Source organism: Schistocerca nitens, chromosome 3, assembly GCF_023898315.1.
Source record: "Schistocerca nitens isolate TAMUIC-IGC-003100 chromosome 3, iqSchNite1.1, whole genome shotgun sequence".
Classification (NCBI taxonomy): Eukaryota; Metazoa; Arthropoda; class Insecta; order Orthoptera; family Acrididae; genus Schistocerca; species Schistocerca nitens.
The window spans coordinates 561,899,938-561,921,651 of record NC_064616.1 but is presented as its reverse complement, the minus strand read 5'-3'; the positions used below and the strand labels follow the sequence as shown (position 1 = coordinate 561,921,651).

Below are 21,714 nucleotides of genomic sequence, written 5' to 3'. Positions count from 1 at the left end.
TCTGGTAATACACAGTCGTTGTGTATGCAATATATGTACTCGCAATATTCTGCAAAAATATTGCCAGATAACCACCATATACACCACGGTGACATCATGGGATAGCGACATGCACATATACAGATGGCGGTAGCATGGCGCACACTAGGAATAAAAGGACAGTGCATTGATGGAGCTGTCATTTGTACTCAGGTGATTCATGTGAAAACGCTTCCTACGTAGCTATGGTGCATGAAGGAAATTAACAGACTTGAATGCGAAATGATAGTTGGATCTGGACACATGGGATACTCCATGTCACAAACCGCTAGGGAATTCAACATTGAGACCCAGTGTCAAGAGAGTCCCTCGTCCAGGACAGATCTGGAGATCCTGCTGATCATGGGCATACCTCAACATCACGCAGACAGTTCATAGTGACAGATGCCATGTGTGGACGAGTGTTGTCCTGCTGAAAAATGTCACCAAGATCCTGTGGCATGAGAAGCAACAAATGAGGACGCAAGATGTCCTCCACATGTATGTATGTATGTATGTATGTATGGAGTTGAGGACCTAGAAACGACGGAGAGGCTTCGTCCCCGCCGTAGCCCTCTGTAGTACATAACACCACAACAGGCTACAGCAGTCCACTCACCCCACAGCCGCCCCACACCGAACCCAGGGTTATTGTGCGCTTCGGCCTCCAGTAGAAGACTCATTCCAGACGAGCGTAACCCCAGTGTTCATGAGGTCCACTAATTATGGTGTACGCGTATGTGAAGACTCATTCCAGACGAGTGTAACCCCAGTGTTCGTGTGGTACACTAATTATAGTGTACGCGTATGTGGGAACAGTGCTTGCGCAGCAATCGGCGACATAGTGTAACTGAGGCGGAATAAGGGGAACCAGCCAGCATTCGCTGAAGCAAATGGAAAACCGCCTTAAAAACCATCCACAGGCTGGCCAGCACATCGGACCGCGACACTAATCCGCCAGGCGGATTCGTGCCGGGGATCGGAAGCAGTGCGTTAGACAGCACGACTAGCGAGTCGGGCCGTCCTTGACATAGCATTGTGTCAAATGCTACCAGTCGTGACCAGACGTCGTACCTGATGGCTCCCCACATCAGGGCGGCATGAGCAACAGTGCACTACCTCTCCAAAACAATGGAAAAATGTGACGTCTCAGCAGGTCGCCGCCGTACTAGTCGACGTTGGTCATCCAGGGTAGTGCAGAACTAAGGTTCATCGCCGAACATAATGCGACGCCATCCATTAGCATTCCGTGCTCCAATCACGGCACCACTCCAAACAAAGCTGTTTGTGTTGTGTTAAAAGCAGCCTATTCATGGGACGGTAATTCCCTAATCCGGCTGCTGCTAGTCTCTGACGAATGGTGTCTGTGACACAAAACGATACAGGGAATCCATTACTTGTTCTCAGATGGCCGGTACAGATGTGAAGCGTTACAATGTGATTGGTGCAAAATACGGTGATTCTCCCTCGTGGTGGCCAGAAGTGCCGGGCCGGAACCTTGACGACGAATATACTTGCTTTCCTGTTCCCGTGCAGGCCAACATTCAACATTGGACAACTCACATCCGTGTGCTCCACAAACCTGGTATTGGACCAGGAAACCAAATGACACACATAGTGAGGCCCCTTTCAAACTTTATCATGCGCTGATAACGCTGTCTCAGACGAGTATGCAGCATTTCTACATCCTTCATAGTGATCGCCCAACATCTGACGCTGTACAGCCCTCTTATTTGCCCTACCAGATCTGGTAACAACACTAAACTCCCAACAACACTAACCCCAAACCACATTAAATCCGAAACGCACTAAACACGAACCAAACTGAAGTTCAACCACAGTAATGTAATCTGGGGGCCATTCTACCTGTCACAGAAGATTGCAACTTTAATCCTTTACATAATTGCTGATGGTGTGTACGTACACGTACTTACATGTCTTCTGGGTGTATCAGTTTTTTGTCATGCAGTGTTATTCTATACATAAAACCGAAAATGCATGTTTATACGACCAAATAGAGGTAGTTGTGGTAAAGACATACGTCAGCTTGAGATTCACTGGAGGAATCTAATCGAAATGTAATTCAACTAAAAAAAAAAAGGTAGCATGCAAACCGCTCGTCTGATGGGTTCTTGAGGAAACTCGGCAGTTTGGGATCCTTACCAGGCAGGATTAATAGGAGGGTAGAGAAATCTAAACAAGAGCGGCGCCTTTCCTGACTGATGCGTACAGAAAATACGAGAGTGTCAGTAGGATGTTACACACTCTCTACAGGAGACACGTTTCGCAGACTGGAGGTGTATACTGTTAAAAAATTAAAGAGGCGTAAGTACCAAGAACTAAGGCAACATATTATTTCCTCCCAAATCTTGCAAAATGACTGTAATGGAAGAATTAGAAAAATTAGAGTTCACAGCCTCCCTTCCCCACATAATGATGTGGCGCAGTGGTAAGACACTGAAGACACATTCGAGAGAATAGGGATGCCAATCCCCGTCCGACCAATCTAATTTAGGTTTTCAGCGGTTTTTCTAAACAGCTTAATTCGTAAGTCGGGATGGTTTTTTTGAACAGTAGTCTTCCTTGCTTTTGCCGCGCACCGGATGCGAATTTAACAGAATAGGAGGGCCTAAGGCCGTGTCCTACGTGAGTGACAAGAAGCGACCGACAGCGCGCGACAGCGGAATCGCGACATTGTTGCTGAAGTCCTACGAGCGACCGACAAACTACCGCAAGCTCCGAATACAGCAGAAAAATTAATTGAAAATTAGGTACTTAAGACGTCAAAGGAGCGCTGTACATGAAATCTGCAAAACGAGGAGTCACCATGGCGAATTCCATCATTTATATCGTGAGTTACGACGATCACCAAACACATTTTTTGAATATACGAGAATGAACTTACATTCCTTCGATTATCTCGTCAGTGGTTTAAAGATGTGTATTTCGCATGCAACCACCAACTTTCAGCGGCCAATAAGCATGGAAGACAGGCTGATAATTTCACTAAGGTAAGTTACTACCATATACTAGTATGTGCTTTCAAAATGTAACATGAGCTGTGTAGCACTCGATTTTTGTTTTGCGTTTATTTACTAATTTACTTCTTTCAAATCAGTGCTAGCGGTGATTATGTTTAAATTAACGTCGACAATAAAGAATGTTGTTAGATTGATGGCAAAATGATTACATATTTGATAAATTCACAGTGCAAAGTACCAAACTATTCTTTGCTAGTGTGACTGTCATAAACGATTATTTATTCTTTGCCTGTGGGCGCTTGCTTACAATTTTCTGTTGAGAGTATAGGATGTCTTATACAAGTTTATAGGCGCACAGATTAAGACAGATGAACATCTCTGTTCTGACGGCCTTTGCCGTGTTACTTTGCAATTTACATGTAATGAAGAAAAGAGGATTATTTTTTACAGGCACTTATGAGGTTACTCCACATTTTCTATCACACCATAAAAGTTAAATCGGTTAAAAAATTCAATCTTTTTCTTCCTTGATTGATTTGATAGCTTAATAAAAAAACCTTTTGCCTGCTTAATCTGGAAGAGTCGCTGTCAGTTTGAGATTTTGCTGTGGGGTCCACTGTACATTGTCCTGAGAACTTTATCATGCACAATGTATACTGTTTTGTACATGAAACTCTGGGTCTTGGCCTTACATGAAATAAAGAAAGGCAACCATTCACCTACAGATGACTAAGGTGTGGGGCATAAACTGTTTTTTTACCTTGTATGTGTCTATAATCCAGCCATCAGCCATCTATAGATAAGTGGTTCCCTTCTTTTATTTTATGTATTATTCCATCCAGGAATTTCCATTGTGTGTTTATCTTTTTTCATAGTACATATGTCCTTCCCTATTTCAAATGCTTATCTATAACAATTCATAAAAAATTGTGCTTTTTATTTCTTTGTGTCCATTGACTTAAATATACACATTCCAGTTTTTTAGTTTTGAGCACTACATACACACATTGATTTATAAAATGATAGTTTTGTACTAGATACTAGTTTACACATTCAATAGTTAGTAGTACTTCCTTTTACTTTCCTTTATAACATCATCTGCTGCAGTTACAAAATATCTGTTAGAGGTGCTTGCTATTTCTACAAGATCTACATCACTAGTGCTATCCTCTGCCCTTTTTGTTGCTTTTTCACTTTTCATTTATAAAGGAATGTACGTCTTTTTGAGTAATTATCTCCTTTGTCTACTGCCATGTTCATGAATAACGTTTTTGTTTCTCTGCTGAAACTGCAGTCATCTGTCTTTTATTTTGTACAAAGTATAATATGCATCAGCGTTTATTCGCTTGGAGAGGTCTTAATACATTTTCAATTTATTTGTTGTGTGGTGTACCTCACCAGTCACCCATCTTTTTCTCTTTGTGATACTAGTTTTTAACCTTTTGATAACAGGAAATAAGGGTCTGTAGAGAAAGCTATTATTATAGATTACCTGTTCCAATTTAAGACATACTACTTTTACAAAGCAAAAACTGTATAAAAACAAGAATTCATTCTTCCTTCAGGTATTATGCAACGGGAGTATCATTTCGCCAGCTCTCCTATTCCTTCAGGGTTGGCAAAACAACAGTGGCAAATATTGTGAAGGAAGTCTCATGAGCTCTGTGGTTATATTTCCAACCATTACATATGCCACAACCAACAGAAGAGTATTTTGCCAATACTGCAAAGGATTTTCTGGAAAAATGGCAGTTTCGAAATTGCATTGGCAGCATAGATGGGAAACACATCAGAATTAGCAGTCCCCCACATTCGGGAAGTCAATATTTCAATTATAAAAATTACTTTTCAATAGTTCTGCTGTCAGTAACGGATGCCAAATATAGATTTGCTGTAATTGATGTTGGTGCGTATGAAAGAGACAGTGATGGGGGTGGAGTATTCAGTAATTCAGTATTCCGTAGGAAAATTGAATCAAATGAAATAATTTTGCTGGGGAATCATTCCTGCCAAATTCGAACATGAAAGTACCGCACGTGTTTGTTGGAGATGAAGTGTTTCCACTGAGGTCATACTTAATGAGACCATACCCAGGAAGAAATTTACCTGCTGAAAAGGCAGTCTTTAATGAAAGGCTTTCAAGAGCAGAGAGAGCTGTTGAATGCTCATTTGGAATTCTCTCCTCAAAATGGAGAATCTTGTTAAAACCAATAAAAACGGATGTGGACAATGAAATACCCATTGTGAAAGCAGCAACTATTCTGTATAATACTATTATTATTGACAAAGAAGGTGTTGACCCCACATTTAACACAGTCACTGAGTCAAGAGTGGGAACAAATATTCGCAGCTCAGTGAGGTTAAATTCTTCGCGTCGAGAGGCAACAAATATCAGAAATGAGTTTTGTAATTATTTTAATAGTGTACAAAATGGAAATTTGGAATAAACATTTAAATACATGTTTTCATTACTAACTAGTGCATAAATATATATCTTCACAAACATATTATCAATGAAGAAAACTGTTAGTGCTTTGAATTCATGAGAATGTTCAAGTGCATCTTTGTATTATTTTCCACAGCGTCATTCTGTATGATGATTGAATGAGACTGTGAGACAGCTACTGACGATTTGGTTTCAAATCCAACAACATATAGCTATTTAGCTGTAAAACCTATAGTCAATCATTTATCTGACCATGAGATTCAAATGTTATCAATAAAATTTACTGGCCAGTTAGGCACTGATCATACCAAAAATGTTCCATAAAAACGCGGGAGAACTGCCGGATATCAGTAACGTCCTGCCACAATATTTCGGCGCACAGTCTTCCGGCCATCTTCAGGTGAGTACCACTAGTAGTAGTACTACTACAGTGGTACTCATCTGAAGATGGCCAGAAGACTCTGCGCCGAAATATCGTGGCAGGACGTTACTGATATTTGGCAGTTCTCCCGTGTTTTTATGGAACAATCAGTACGCCGGGAAAGCTTTAAACACCACATACCAAAATTGTTATATCGCAGTACCATTAACAATGACTATCACCATAGAGAGAAGTTATGTAAATAATGTAGCGGGGAAATTTATAAAACATGTTAATGGTAACTTTAACTCTTTCTTAAATATATTCCGGGAACAACCCCAATCTCGTTTTTTAACAATAAAACAAGGGCAATACTGAACAGAAAGATAAACACTGGATAACTCCTGGCACTAAAGTATCTTGTGGGGAGAGAAAAGCTCAGTGTAATGCAGTGGCTATAAACACAGAACCCAGAAATAAGAAATGGAATAAAGATGCTTGTACAGGCAGTGCATGTACCAACAGCAGTGTATATCTTGATTTGCTCCACATTCCTGAAGGTTCTCCTCCCTGATGTAATCTATGGAACATGATGAATGACAGAAAACCACCAGCTGTTTGTCTCACTGCAGACCAACAAACCGACTACGTTTCAAACAATATCCAAAATGTGGCATATTCCCTGCTCCGGTTACATAAAACTGCAATCCTCTAGTACAAATATCTGGCCTCAGTACAGAAACATTCATTGTTCTTGAAATGTACAAACAGTTATCCCAATATACTCATGTACAAATTCCCACAACCTTTTTGCCACATCACAAATGGCCTCCCTGCAGATCAGTTTACTTAACAGATTTAATCTATCCACAATGCACTGCACTACTTGAACCTAAGTTATATAAATCTTGATCTGTGTCTCGTTGTTTCAACAGCGCATAACAAAATTCTGAGGATGCTTTCTAATAGGAGCTTGAACAAATCTATGAAAATGCAAACAAAAGGACCATTATGGTAAGTGGTATAAATTAATCACTCAATTAAAGCAGATACATGTCACTAATAAAAACTGTACTGGTAGTTGCTATCCACAGCCTTGAATCACTGAAATCACAATGGCAGGATACAAGATGTTACAGACAAAAAAAGGCCCTTGTTTGTATTATTTTTTGTTTGAAATTTTGCTTCTCAGTACATCAATTATTTGCCCCATTACTTCTAGTTTTTCTAGTGGTTCAATTTGCTTAAAATAAGGTACCAATGACAACAAAAACTTCCTGTCCTCACATTTGGCTTGTGACTTCAAAATTTTGATCTTTTGCGATTCCATTTCAAGTAGTTCTCTCTCAAAACTAGCAGATTGTCTTCTCTTCGCTGTCCCTGTCAGTGACGGCGGAGGTGGTGATGTGGCAACCATAGAGTTATGGTCTTCTGTGCTGGGCAGGAACTCCTCAGTCAGAACACAATCAACGTGGCCGTCAAAGACTTTTTCACCAAGACCAATTTCTGGCACTTCAGTGTCACTGTCACCATTTGATGACAGTGATTGTTGACATTCAAGTGCCACATTTGTTCCAGTCTCTCTTGGTGTCATTATGTCCTTAAGAAACATCAACGCCTGGAAATAACACCACTTGCTACTCCATGCGTTAGCTGCATCACCTGATGATGTTATTGGTTTCTTCTTCAGTTCTCTTCGGAAACCGTTTCTCAGGGATTTCCATTTGTTTTTGGCTTCGCCTTCTGAAACCAGATAAGCAAATATGTAATAAAAGTTATCTTTGTGACTGTGGATTTATATTTTTAATTGTATTATGTGACCCATTAATTATGCTAAGATGAAAGTAGAAATATGTAAAACAATTGCTGAATACCTGGAACCATTGGCCAAAATGAAAGGAAAATGTCCTCAGTTTTCCACTTGAGCAAAACTGGTAGAGAATAAGATGAAAGTGAAACTTGTTATTCTAAAAATTATATACCACTTAATTTTTAAGTACCACTGTAAAGTAGTCAGCTAATTCTTTGGCTTCTTAATTATATTAATACAGTACATAATCTGAGTCACCTATCAGAACAGTATTCAGGCCTTACACACACATAATAGCTTCAAAACTTATAATCAGAACAACACAAGCAGCAGTGAATAATGTAATCCACATACACTGCAGCTACCACACAATAGGCAAGTTACTGCATATTACTTGGATTTCAAAACATCCATGCATAACATAACATTCTAATACTAAGTAACATAATTACAGTCTTCTTCACATTGTCGAAAAAATAAAATGATATTCAATAGTTAACGAACGGCAAATTACACCAGAATGTTAAGGGATATTTAAGAACATGACAACCTTCTATTCCAGTCCTTACATTGTATTTACAAAATACAGAAAAAGGAAAGCAAACGTAGGGCAGATGCCATGAAAAAAAGGAAAATGTTTCGAGTCAAGAATTTGTAAAGATGAAAAAAATCTGATATTGAGAGCAATGTCTACGTTTGCACACATCATATACAACAGACTTATCGTTATAAAAGTCAAAACTGAAGCGTATATTCAGAAAAGCTTTATTTTAATGATAAATAAATCCCTAAAGTCTATTTTTACTTGTATTGTGTAAATAAAATATAGAAAATTTAAGTGGTGCAAGTACGTAATTTCTACCTTCATCACAGACGCCAATGTACATTACTAAGTATCGTAATGAAAAATGCGTCTTAAACAGTAGTTCTAATCAAATATTTAAAAAATCTCATACGTATTTAATAACTTTTTGACAACTGTAGAACGGAATCAGAAAAGAGAAGAAATAACTCGAATGAGATGAACTTGTAACTGATATACGATCATAAACAATAAAACCAACATTTTTTGGATATCGTAATGACATAAATATGAATATTCGCACATGTAAAGAAAAAAAAATAAACCAATACTTACTTGTTGAGCCCACTGCATTGGCCACAGCCGCCCATTCTTGGTCACATATGACTCTATTGTAGAAGCTTTTCTCTCTTATATCCCATAAACAGCGCCTCTTACTAACTTCTGCTATTAAAATTTCGGCGAAATCCGTCGACATGTTGTCTGCTGCCTCACAAAACCCTGTACAGTTTGAACTATGGCTGCCGCTGTCGCACCCGCTACAAGCGACAAGGTTCAAACACGTTTGAATTCAAACGTCGCCAGTTGCAGCGGGAGACAGGCAGCAACACAGATGTAGCTGATGTAAGACACTTCTATAACACTACCTGCAGTTGTATTTTGTCTCCTGAAGCTGTCGCGCGCTGTCGGTCGCTTCTGTCGCCCACGTAGGACATGGCCTGGGACTTCAAGCTGGCTACAGCTCCCACCGGCAGCAGATGCTGAATTAACGACAAGTGGCCGGCGCGTCGTGATTGCAACATTGGCTCAAGGACGTAGTGTCCGCTTCGTCCATACGATACCTAACCAAGATAGCTTGCTTGAATATAAGCTAATGTCAACTTAAAACAACAAGAAAACAACAGAGAAAATAATAGGAGACAGTACAATGTGTCCACGTCCACCATGTCAGTTGAAGAACGTGAATTATCAGTTAGTGGGCAGGAGTTAACTGTCTTTCGAAGCCACGCGTAGTGTAAGAGGCGGCAGTACCATGACTTGAACAGGCACTACCCACTCTGTGGCCTGTCTTAACTAGGGAAGCAACAAGTAGTGACTCACGGATTTCCAAAAACAATTCTCACAGTTTTAGTCAGTGAGGATAAAAACCGACACAATTTTGAAGTTATGGCTAAACTCCCCATAGTATTTAAGGAAATCGACATACACGTTTATAGTGTTGTGTAAGTTGTAATGACTATGGCCAGGTGGTGAGAGGGCCCCGTCGAGAGCCAGTGATTGAATTGTCATGATGAGGATATGCCGTCCCGGCTTAAAGTCCGCCACCCAAAACTAAGAAAAGCTTTTGCTGCAAACCGCTCACTACTACATCATTATCAATAGCTATATGACGTGGAAGAACTGCTAATAAAATTCAGTGTTTCACAGAACTCCATGCAGCAAAGCTTCACGTTTCTGATATTTTCACATGTTAGAGCGCTTACTGAATGCTTAACGTATGAGCTAATTTATGTTAATTTTCTTAAGTATTAGTTTTAGTATGTTACGTGAATTCAGGCTGTTATAACATATAACTATGAAATTAAATGAATCTTAACTGCTAATGAAATAAAACTGCGATGTTTATTAATATTCATGTTTTGTTCCAAATAAAAAAATATTATATATATTACTACGTAAAATTACTGATTTTATCAGAATCGGTAAGTAGAACCCAAGCCCTCAAACACGGAGCGTGACACATTCACCACTGTGCCACACTTCAATTGTTTATAGTCTATGTACTAAGTAACACAAAATGTTTCTGTGTCGATGTTAACAAATATAGAGCCAAACTCAAAATATATGTCGAATTTTATTTTCGATTATGGACATCTCTGCGAAATTTCAGCGATATCCGTAACCCAAAATTAGCGGGCTCGCGTTGTTAATCAAGTAGCTCTAGATAATGATTATTCAAATGATACGCTACAAATGCCCAGGCGCCTCATACATGATGCATGTCGTGGTGAGTCTGCGAGGCGTTTCAAGCCCCATAATTAGTGACAACTCGCGCAGTTACTGACAAGGCCAACCATGTAGGACACTTTAGTGTGTGTGTGTGTGTGTGTGTGTGTGTGTGTGTGTGTGTGTGTGTGTGTGTGTGTCACCCTCCCCCTCCTCCGGCCCCCTTTTTTTTACGTCGACTGAGTTTCCTAGTTCTTGAAGCTTTATAAGGAATCTTGCTCAGAGTAGTTTGCTTCTATCTTAAAGCGTCTGCCAGTGCAGTTTTTGAAGCATCCCCGTGACGCTCTCCCATGTGTCGAACAAACCTGTGACTATTAATGCTACAGTTCTTTGCATAGATTCCATATCTCCTGTTAGTACTCATTTGGTGTAGGTCCCATAGAAACGACAATTCTTTCAATTTGTATGAAGACTCTAAAAAAAGTAAGGAATATGATTGTAAACTAAATTTTCTTTTAAAATCTTTGGTCGTTTCATTTAATTGTAAATTATGTTTCCCGAACACCGATTGTAGACTAATTTCTAAAAATTGGACCTCTCAGAAAGATTGAGGCAAATGTAACTAAGCTCGGAAGAAGTGCAGAACATTGAACCACCAGTAAGGACCTGAGAGTCACGCTGCTGGTGTGTACTAGACCAGCAGTAGCCTGTATTACGTGAAGGGGAATGTCCGATTACGCGAAGTTGAACAGTTCCGCACTGTCGCCTGATAAACAAAGTAAGAGCCTACGGAATATCAGACCAGCTGTGTGGCTGGATTGAAGATTTTTTAGCAAACAGAACACAGCATGTTGTTATCAATGGAGAGACGTCTACAGACGTTAAGGTAACCTCTGGCGTGCCACAGGGGAGTGTTATGGGACCATTGCTTTTCACAATATATATAAATGACCTAGTAGATAGTGTCGGAAGTTCCATGCGGCTTTTCGCGGATGATGCTGTAGTATACAGAGAAGTTGCAGCATTAGAAAATTGTAGCGAAATGCAGGAAGATCTGCAGCGGATAGGCACTTGGTGCAGGGAGTGGCAACTGTCCCTTAACATAGACAAATGTAATGTATTGCGAATACATAGAAAGAAGGATCCTTTATTGTATGATTATATGATAGCGGAACAAACACTGGTAGCAGTTACTTCTGTAAAATATCTGGGAGTATGCGTGCGGAACGATTTGAAGTGGAATGATCATATAAAATTAATTGTTGGTAAGGCGGGTACCAGGTTGAGATTCATTGGGAGAGTGCTTAGAAAATGTAGTCCATCAACAAAGGAGGTGGCTTACAAAACACTCGTTCGACCTATACTTGAGTATTGCTCATCAGTGTGGGATCCGTACCAGATCGGGTTGACGGAGGAGATAGAGAAGATCCAAAGAAGAGCGGCGCGTTTCGTCACAGGGTTATTTGGTAACCGTGATAGCGTTACGGAGATGTTTAATAAACTCAAGTGGCAGACTCTGCAAGAGAGGCGCTCTGCATCGCGGTGTAGCTTGCTCGCCAGGTTTCGAGAGGGTGCGTTTCTGGATGAGGTATCGAGTATATTGCTTCCCCCTACTTATACCTCCCGAGGAGATCACGAATGTAAAATTAGAGAGATTAGAGCGCGCACGGAGGCTTTCAGACAGTCGTTCTTCCCGCGAACCATACGCGACTGGAACAGGAAAGGGAGGTAATGACAGTGGCACGTAAAGTGCCCTCCGCCACACACCGTTGGGTGGCTTGCGGAGTATGAATGTAGATGTAGATGTAGATGTATTGAAGAACCGTCGAAGTGAATCCATGAAAACAGTTGCCAGTATGCCACACTGGGGGCCATAATGGACAATTGATCTCAACTAAGCTTCAAGCATTAGATTTCTCATAACTTGAACATTTCAGCTGTTACGAGACACTCTGCTGCGACGTGACACGTATGTGGAACACGTGGGTAAAATAGGGTCGTACATCGATCCTCAACCACGTAGTTTACTACACGGTATGGCAACCACGTTGCCAGCTTGCCCGTACTGGACTGTGTAGCTTCGTTCAGTGGTGGCTCGACACTGAAGCATTGGAATGAATGTGAACCTGTATATATCAAAGCTCCGACACTGACTCCTACTGTCTACAACGGTGGCACGCGTGTTATTTTCTGACCTTCCATTGTCTAGAAACCACAAACGCTTCGTGCTGCAATCAGAACGTCAATACCATCGATGATGTGCTTATGGGCAAATGCAATGTTTTCGGACGACTCATGCTTCAACCTATTCTACGGAGACTATCGTATACTTGTTAACGCTACAATGGTGACCACAAAAGAACTGCTTACGCTGGTGAGCGGCTTCTCGAAAAAACTCAAGTGTAATAGTTTCCTGCGCTGTGGAATTCAACATGCAACCTCGGCTCCTACTAGTTGACGGCAGTAAGGACATCAACCACTATGTCACGAGGATCTTAAAACCAACAAAACTGCGTCTCCTTGAAGCAACTCTGCATGTCACATTTCAGCAGGACAATGCTCAGACACAACCGGTTGGGAAGTAAAAGTGTTCTTCGAAGACCGACAGGTACCGCCGCTTCAGTGGCCAATACGTTCTCCTAACGTTACTGTCTGATACCGCTGCTTTCGAATCGACTTAGCGTTACTTTTGTTAGATAGCTGGTTTATTTGTGACCCTCCATCCATGTTAAATATGTGGTGATACTAAAATGTACACTTCCTTAATATTAATTATTTGTGTATTGCTATATAGGTAATTCGTGCTACAAGCTTCATTTCAGGCACATTTGTTCATCTTGCGGGGCGGTCAACGACGTGGTGAAAACTTGAATACACAGTTTTCATTTTATTTAAAGTCTATGTACAAGTGTATTCAGGCACTGTTTTCTATTCCCTTGGTTAGTAGAAGTGGCTGTTTTCAGTTGCTCTTTCCTCAACATAAATATTACATTAAAATATCATGGCAACAATGTGAATGTAATAACTTCACAAAAAAAATTTATTAGTAACATAATAATTAAAATAATGAACAGATATGTGCAGATAGTCCATGACTAATAAACTTAGATTGAAGTTTCGGCTTTCCAATCATCTAAAGTATGTAGAGGCTTTTTTCATTATTTCAGAGGAAGTACATACCAAGTCTTCAACATGGTGTCTGTTATTTTCTATTTACAAACACAGTTGCGCATGAATAACAGAGAGAGCCATCCAAAATAAGAAATGTAATAGACGAATAATAAAATGTAAATAATGCTTACTTCCATTTTCTTATATATGGTACTCTTTGTACAGTTTCTTACGAAAGTTAATTCAAATTTTCAGTCGCTGGATGATATGACCAATGATGCAGTGCCCCAGAACATCCGACTGAATAAGGACCTAGATATTGATGATCCAACAAGTAAGTGATAAATTCTGAAAGCATTTAAATATTAAGAAGAAAGAATCTTTCAACTTCGTCTAATTTCTATTAAATCCCACGAAATGTATTTGACAATTCACAATGAAAATAAGAGTTTAAGGAATAATGTTACAGTTCGTGTTGTCACAAATCATGTGATTTCCTTTAGTATAATATGTTATATGAGGATCCACGTGCATATTTTTGTCAATCTTTCAGTAATATATGGCTGCTTTCTAGTGCTCCACATTATCGATACTTCTATAAATATGGACGGCCGGATGGGCCGAGAGGTTCCAGGCGCTACAGTGTGGAACCGCGCGACCGCTACGGTCGCAGGTTCGAATCCTGCCGTGGGCATGGGTGTGTGTGATGTCCTTGGGTTAGTTAGGTTTAAGTAGTTGTAAGTTCTACGGGACTGATGACCTCAGAAGTTAAGTCCCATAGTGCTCAGAGCCATTTGAACCATTTTGTATACATATGTGTGTCTTTCATGTCCGTATTCTTACCGACTCCTCAATTGCTCCATTTAGGCAACACCAGTGAAATCTTTGGTATGACTATGAACATCAAGCAAATGGAGAGATGGCACGGTAGAGGAAAGGTATAAATTGGATACCGAAAGCAAAAATGCTGAAACAAAACTTAATATCATAATTGCAGTAATTGGCTCGCTCTATAAAAATATGAGCTATGTTTGCAAATACATAGTTGGGCATAGTGACAATCCGCGCAAGGTCTGTAGCTTGTTTGTCACTATAATTTTTCCTTTCTTGTTTTCCATCTAAAATGTCATATCACTGACAGAACGAGTGTGCCGTCAGATAGTACCTAACACCTACTTAGCAAAAAGAGCTCGGTTGGCCAGTCTGCCTGAGAAGTAGTCTCAGAATCAAGAGAGCAGGGGGAATCTTTGAGGGTCTCCCCTTCATATATTCACAAATCATTGGAGGATATTGTGGATCCTTAGAAAGTGTTAAACGATTTTGTATTGGATCACTTTTAGTTGAAACTGCTACGTCACACCATGTATCTAAGCTTCTTGGATGCACGGCCTTAGGTGATTACCCCGTTGTGGCTGAGTTGTATACCTTCCTTAAATTCTGCGATGGCATGATTATCTACTCTGATATAATGGAGATGGACCCTGAGGAGTTACGTGAAGAATGGAATAACTTGGGTGTCACAGAAGTGCGGAACTGTATGAGGAGTCAATGACACACTGGAAAAATACTACAACATTTCTTCTAACCTTCAACTCTCCTGCCGGCCGAAGTGGCCGTGCGGTTAAAGGCGCTGCAGTCTGGAACCGCAAGACCGCTACGGTCGCAGGTTCGAATCCTGCCTCGGGCATGGATGTTTGTGATGTCCTTAGGTTAGTTAGGTTTAACTAGTTCTAAGTTCTAGGGGACTAATAACCTCAGCAGTTGAGTCCCATAGTGCTCAGAGCCATTTTTGAGCCTTCAACTCTCCGGAATTACCTGAAAATATTCTTGCAGTCTACATCCGTCTTAAGGTTCGACTGTTTGTTCCCAACCCTATGCAATACTTCAAATGTCAAAGATTTTCACATATCACAATAGCATATAACGAGAGGGCTACATGTGGAAATTGTGGAGGCACATCTTACGAATCTGATGGTTCTCGTACACGTCCTCCGAAATTTATAAACTGCTCTGGGGATCGTCCAGTATGGAGGAGGAAGTGCGGGATTTATAACAAGGAAAGGAAAATTCTGGAGTTGAAGGTTAAGAGACGCATACACTATGGTGAAACAAAAAAAGTTTTCAAAGCTACGCAACCTCTGGAGTTTACTACTTCTTTTGCATCGGACCTTAAGAAGCCAGTTGCCAAGTGTAATGCCTCCACACAAACCCAGACCACAGATTCAACTCCGAGTAGCTGCACCTTTCAGTTTACCAGTTAGAGGAAAAGCTTCACTTAGACCTGGAAACCATTCAGAAGCCGTCAACGCATACCCCCGCGCACCATCAGATGTCTACTAAACCGTCCTCTCTACCCATGCAACGCAACCAATGAGGAAAAACATCACGCAAAAAGTTTGAAATAGAAGAAAGTGGCAGCAGTACTATTTTTATCGGCGAGCACTCTCCCTTGCTGATAATGTTTTTATAGTCGACGATACTGATATCCACATGGAGGAATTGGAGAACTGTTCATCGTCTAATTTTCCCCCTGACCTCTCGGGTTAATAACCACACGCGTTATACACATTCCACTGCTATTGCTGCCATCTGCGAGTACTTATTGCCGTGCATCTCATTAATGTCACGGGACCGTGTATTGAGAACAGTTGTCAGGGTCTGGTGGGGAATGGAACCGACTATGCTTTTGATCTGCTCTGTCTTTGATTATGGAAGTATCGTATACGGCAGCCATAGGTAACCTCTGGTGAACTGCGGGCCTGATCACGTACGTAATTAAGTTCGAAGAACGCCTCGTCACGTGACGCAACAGCACCGCCCCTAGCGCATAAAATCAAAACTAGCGCCAGTAACGTAAATGTTTATGTGCTAACGAACAGATATGAAAGGCACCCCAATACGCCACGCCACCAAATTAAGCCTCAAATCACGCATTTTTGATATTTCTTTGATTTTATTTTCACACATTTCAGAAGTTCGTATTCATTTTACGTCATTTAGACGTCATAAACAGCTGTCGTCAAAACTTCCGTTGCAAAGTTGCAACGACGTTAGTAAAGAAACAACGTTCGCAACATGTAAATAAAAGCAAACATCTGGAGATGGGATGCCAGGCATCTTTAAATGTCATAGTGGACAAATAAATACCTATAAAAGCAGATGGTTGCAGCTAATTTATTATAAAGAACCTGCAGTTTCAACAGTTGCAGTTTCTATTACGTTCACAAAGGACAAGGGATATTTAGTAATGCTAATATGGGAACACACGAAAATACGGCATTGAGGTAGGTAATCTCAGTCGACAAGCAATTAGGAATACCTTTGGGATTTTTGGTCACAGGTAGGTCATTCCAGTGTCTGAAATTTAGTGTGTTAATATTCACAAACACTATTAGCAAACGTTTTTATTTTTCATTATTTGTCCGAAAATATTTTTGATAACTAATCACATAGGCATGGGTTGTTTCTTTATCACTAAATAAATTAATCTACCATTTCTTTGTTCATTTTAAAAAGGTTAAAACTCTCGATCGCTTGAACTTAGCATTATATTAGTATACACAAGCTGCAAACCCTAGACGACCCGAGTGTCGGCTGAAATATCAAAAATGCGTCCTAGGCGGAGTACAACGCGAGCGCCTCTCTCTCGCCCAAGACTTTCTTCCGCGAACCGGGTTGAAACAAATTGCGGGCCGCCGGTTGCTCATCCGTGGTATACGGCAACGCACCGAAATACACTCCTGGAAATTGAAATAAGAACACCGTGAATTCATTGTCCCAGGAAGGGGAAACTTTATTGACACATTCCTGGGGTCAGATACATCACATGATCACACTGACAGAACCACAGGCACATAGACACAGGCAACAGAGCATGCACAATGTCGGCACTAGTACAGTGTATATCCACCTTTCGCAGCAATGCAGGCTGCTATTCTCCCATGGAGACGATCGTAGAGATGCTGGATGTAGTCCTGTGGAACGGCTTGCCATGCCATTTCCACCTGGCGCCTCAGTTGGACCAGCGTTCGTGCTGGACGTGCAGACCGCGTGAGACGACGCTTCATCCAGTCCCAAACATGCTCAATGGGGGACAGATCCGGAGATCTTGCTGGCCAGGGTAGTTGACTTACACCTTCTAGAGCACGTTGGGTGGCACGGGATACATGCGGACGTGCATTGTCCTGTTGGAACAGCAAGTTCCCTTGCCGGTCTAGGAATGGTAGAACGATGGGTTCGATGACGGTTTGGATGTACCGTGCACTATTCAGTGTCCCCTCGACGATCACCAGTGATGTACGGCCAGTGTAGGAGATCGCTCCCCACACCATGATGCCGGGTGTTGGCCCTGTGTGCCTCGGTCGTATGCAGTCCTGATTGTGGCGCTCACCTGCACGGCGCCAAACACGCATACGGCCATCATTGGCACCAAGGCAGAAGCGACTCCCATCGCTGAAGACGACACGTCTCCATTCGTCCCTCCATTCACGCCTGTCGCGACACCACTGGAGGCGGGCTGCACGATGTTGGGGCGTGAGCGGAAGACGGCCTAATGGTGTGCGGGACCGTAGCCCAGCTTCATGGAGACGGTTGCGAATGGTCCTCGCCGATACCCCAGGAGCAACAGTGTCCCTAATTTGCTGGGAAGTGGCGGTGCGGTCCCCTACGGCACTGCGTAGGATCCTACGGTCTTGGCGTGCATCCGTGCGTCGCTGCGGTCCGGTCCCAGGTCGACGGGCACGTACACCTTCCGCCGACCACTGGCGACAACATCGATGTACTGTGGAGACCTCACGCCCCACGTGTTGAGCAATTCGGCGGTACGTCCACCCGGCCTCCCGCATGCCCACTATACGCCCTCGCTCAAAGTCCGTCAACTGCACATACGGTTCACGTCCACGCTGTCGCGGCATGCTACCAGTGTTAAAGACTGCGATGGAGCTCCGTATGCCACGGCAAACTGGTTGACACTGACGGCGGCGGTGCACAAATGCTGCGCAGCTAGCGCCATTCGACGGCCAACACCGCGGTTCCTGGTGTGTTCGCTGTGCCGTGCGTGTGATCACTGCTTGTACAGCCCTCTCGCAGTGTCCGGAGCAAGTATGGTGGGTCTGACACACCGGTGTCAATGTGTTCTTTTTTCCATTTCCAGGAGTGTAGGAAACTGGTTGCAAGAGGTTTTCTCTGATCTGCAAGTTTAACCTGCGTACTCTACCGATTCGATGCAAATAAATACAGTTTGATAGCGAAATATTTAAAAGAAGCCGATATACCAAAAAAAAAAAAAAATGGCTCTGAGCACTATGGGACTTAACATCTATGGTCATCAGTCCCCCAGAACTTAGAACTACTTAAACCTAACTAACCTAAGGACATCACACAACACCCAGTCATCTCGAGGCAGAGAAAATCCCTGACCCCGCCGGGAATCGAACCCGGGAACCCGGGCGTGGGAAGCGAAAGCCGATATACACATTTAAACTAAAAACTGATGTGGGTCAAGTACTCTTATCGAATCAGCCCGATTAGAAAAATGCAATGCGTCTTTGTGTATTTGTTTTAAATTAAGATCTTAACACCGAGGTGACAAAAGCAATGGGATAGCGATATGCCCATATACAGATGGCGGTAGCATGGCGTACACTAGTATAAAAGGGCACTGCATGGGCGGAGCTGTCATTTGTGATCAGGTGATTCATGTGAAAAGGTTTCCGACGTGATTGTGGCTGCACGATGGGAATTAACAAATTTTGAATATGGAATGGTCAGTTGGAAATAGACGCATGAAACATTCTATTTCGGAAATCGTTGGGGAATTCAATACTCAGAGATCCACAGTGTCAGCAGTGTTCCGAGAACACATTTCAGGCATTACCTCTCACCACAGACAAAGCAGTGCCCGACGGCCTTCACTTAACGGCCGAGAGCAGCCGCGTTTGCTTAGACAAGCAATAACCGTAGAAATCGATATAGACGAACGTTTTAGGATAGTGCGGCGAAATTTGGCATGTGTGGGCTATGGTAATTGACGACTCACGGGAGTGCCTTTGTTAACAGCACAGACGACTGTAAAATCGTGGTCTGGTCAGATGAGTCCCGATTTCAGTTGAAATGAGCTTACGGTAGGATTCAAGTGTGGCACACACCCTATGAAGTCATGGATCCAAGTTGTCAACAGGGCACTGTCCGAGCTAGAGGTGGTTCCATAGTGGTGTGGGCTGTGTTTACATGGAATGGACTGTATTCTCTGGCCAAATTGAACCGATCATTGACTGGAAATGGCTATTTTCGACTACTTGGAGACTATTTGCAGCCATTCATATTAGACTCGATGTTCTCAAACAACGATGGAATTTTTATGGATGACAATGTGCCATCTCGCAGGGCGACAATTGTTCGCGATTGGTGTGAAGAACATTCTGAACATTTCGAGCGAATGATTTGGCCACCCATATCGCCCGGCATGAATCACATCGAACACTTATGGGGCAGAATTTAGACGTCAGTTCGTGCGCAAAATTCTGCACTGCCAACACTTTCGCAATTATGGATGGCTATAGAAGCATCATCGCTCAATATTTGTGCAGGGGACTTCGAACGACTTGTTGAGTCCATGCTACGTCGAGTTGCTGCGCTACGTCCGGCAAAAGGAAGTTTGCCATGATTCCACAACACCACCAGGCAGCATCCAGTCTCGTGGTGGGCTGTGGTCATAATGTTCTCGTCCATCAGTGTGTACTGCATATTCATTTTGCTCTGTGTCTGTATGTCGAATTGCGTGTATTTTAGAATATTTTACACACTTTGACCAATTGATAGTTTGTGTGTGTGTGACCATCAATCTTCCAAACGATTTACACTATAATGGAGGCTCGCTCTTTTCAGTTCTTTTTTAAGAGAAATGGTGGAACCAACAGGAGTTTGGACAGCTCCTAGCAGACTGCACTCCGAGAAAATAGCCTCTGATTCGCTTTGGTTGCACTATCATCAGCGATTAAGTTTTACACGAACGGGTAGTGATACGGCGAAGTAGTGGGCTTTGTCTACAGCTAATAAATTACTTAACTTGTACAAGGAGATCAGAAGAGCATGTGCTACAGCTTTAGAAGACATTTCCCCTTTACAGTCGCTCCCATCAGCTACCACGCAGAGCGTCAAATTGGATTGCGCGAATAGTAACTGAATACTTCATAAAGTGTCAAAATGTAGCTAGGTTTTGTTAATGAGTGGAATCCACTTTTAAACTTAAATAATTCCTTTTATTGATGGTTATTGTTAATGCTACAAAGTATTATTCGCAATAAATCAACTTATTCCATACAACTAATAACTTAAAGGTCACAGGCTTGCTGACGGTCACATGACTGCTGTTGAAGTCGGAAAGAGGTCCCAAGGAAGGTGTTCGTGGATCAGGATGAAGCACCCCTCCCTCGCCTGGACATGGGTTGAGGAGGTGGTGGTGACTGGAATCACAGACAGACTGTTAGTAAACATCCCTGACTATCAGTCTTTGATTCATGTTAGGTAAAGAGTCGAGATCGCAGTTGGTAAGAAGGCTGGACATAGTGGTTGCAAGCGTGCGGTGTGCCAATGTCAGCGACTGCTTGCCAGGGAGGCAGCACGTGTTAGCTGAGACAGGTGCTGGCGTCAGTGAAGACGCGGAAGGTTGGCGACATCGCATGCTGTCGGCGATGTATAACACGCACAGCCCTAGGCAGCTTGACTCCGTCGTGGTCACCGCGTACAACAGCAGGAAGGATGGTGTCTAAACCAGCACGTTCCAAGTTGAAGGCATGTACCCGTACTGGGTGGTGATCAGTGAAGTCAGGCAGTCACTAGCCCAGGCTTGAGCACGTTACCTACCAGGGAGGTGGTAACCAGCAGAAGGAAGTCACCAAGCAAGTGACCCAGTAGTGCGAAGACCGCATGTTGTCTGCATAAGAACTCCTCCTCAGGTGAACACCTGCAGCCAATGGAGTCAAAGCCCGTGCAATGTGGCTGGCTGCTTCAACTGGTACTGAGGTGGTCATCATCCCAAAGTTAACAGCTTGCATAAACTGTAGCATGCAGTATCACATACACATCTGTATCCAGTTATGTACAAACAACGTTGTCCAGTAACTGAGAACACATGAGAATGAGTCCCCAATTTGGATTGTGTATATATCTGAGATGGTGGCTTAGTACATGGCCCAGTCACAGCTTACCTTCAATGTCAATGTGCAATTACCATTCACA

The 21,714-nt window shown here is 42.3% G+C and overlaps 2 protein-coding genes across 2 annotated transcripts in view; one reads left to right on the top strand and one right to left on the bottom strand.

Moving 5' to 3' along the window:
* LOC126248468 (glycine dehydrogenase (decarboxylating), mitochondrial) overlaps positions 1-21,714 on the top strand; it is a 318,452-nt gene that overhangs the window by 62,367 nt on the left and 234,371 nt on the right. The window contains exon 2 of the mRNA XM_049949479.1: positions 13,732-13,810. Within this exon, the coding sequence (XP_049805436.1) occupies positions 13,732-13,810 (79 nt within the window). The remainder of the gene's footprint in view (positions 1-13,731; positions 13,811-21,714) is intronic.
* On the bottom strand, positions 5,944-9,052 carry LOC126248469 (uncharacterized). The gene is made up of 2 exons (XM_049949480.1): positions 8,755-9,052; positions 5,944-7,549 (listed from the first exon to the last, which is right to left on the bottom strand). Exons 1-2 carry the CDS (start codon positions 8,894-8,896, stop codon positions 6,969-6,971), a joined length of 723 nt encoding a protein of 240 aa, XP_049805437.1. The 5' UTR covers positions 8,897-9,052; the 3' UTR covers positions 5,944-6,968.

What these genes read in the sequence shown, in the direction of transcription:
- LOC126248469 (XM_049949480.1), bottom strand. Translation starts at nt 8,896, where the DNA reads ATGTCGACGGATTTCGCCGAAATTTTAATAGCAGAAGTTAGTAAGAGG. An exon ending in CAATGCAGTGGGCTCAACAA is followed by an intron (nt 7,550 to 8,754) that starts GTAAGTATTGGT and finishes ATCTGGTTTCAG; the next exon opens with AAGGCGAAGCCAAAAACAAA.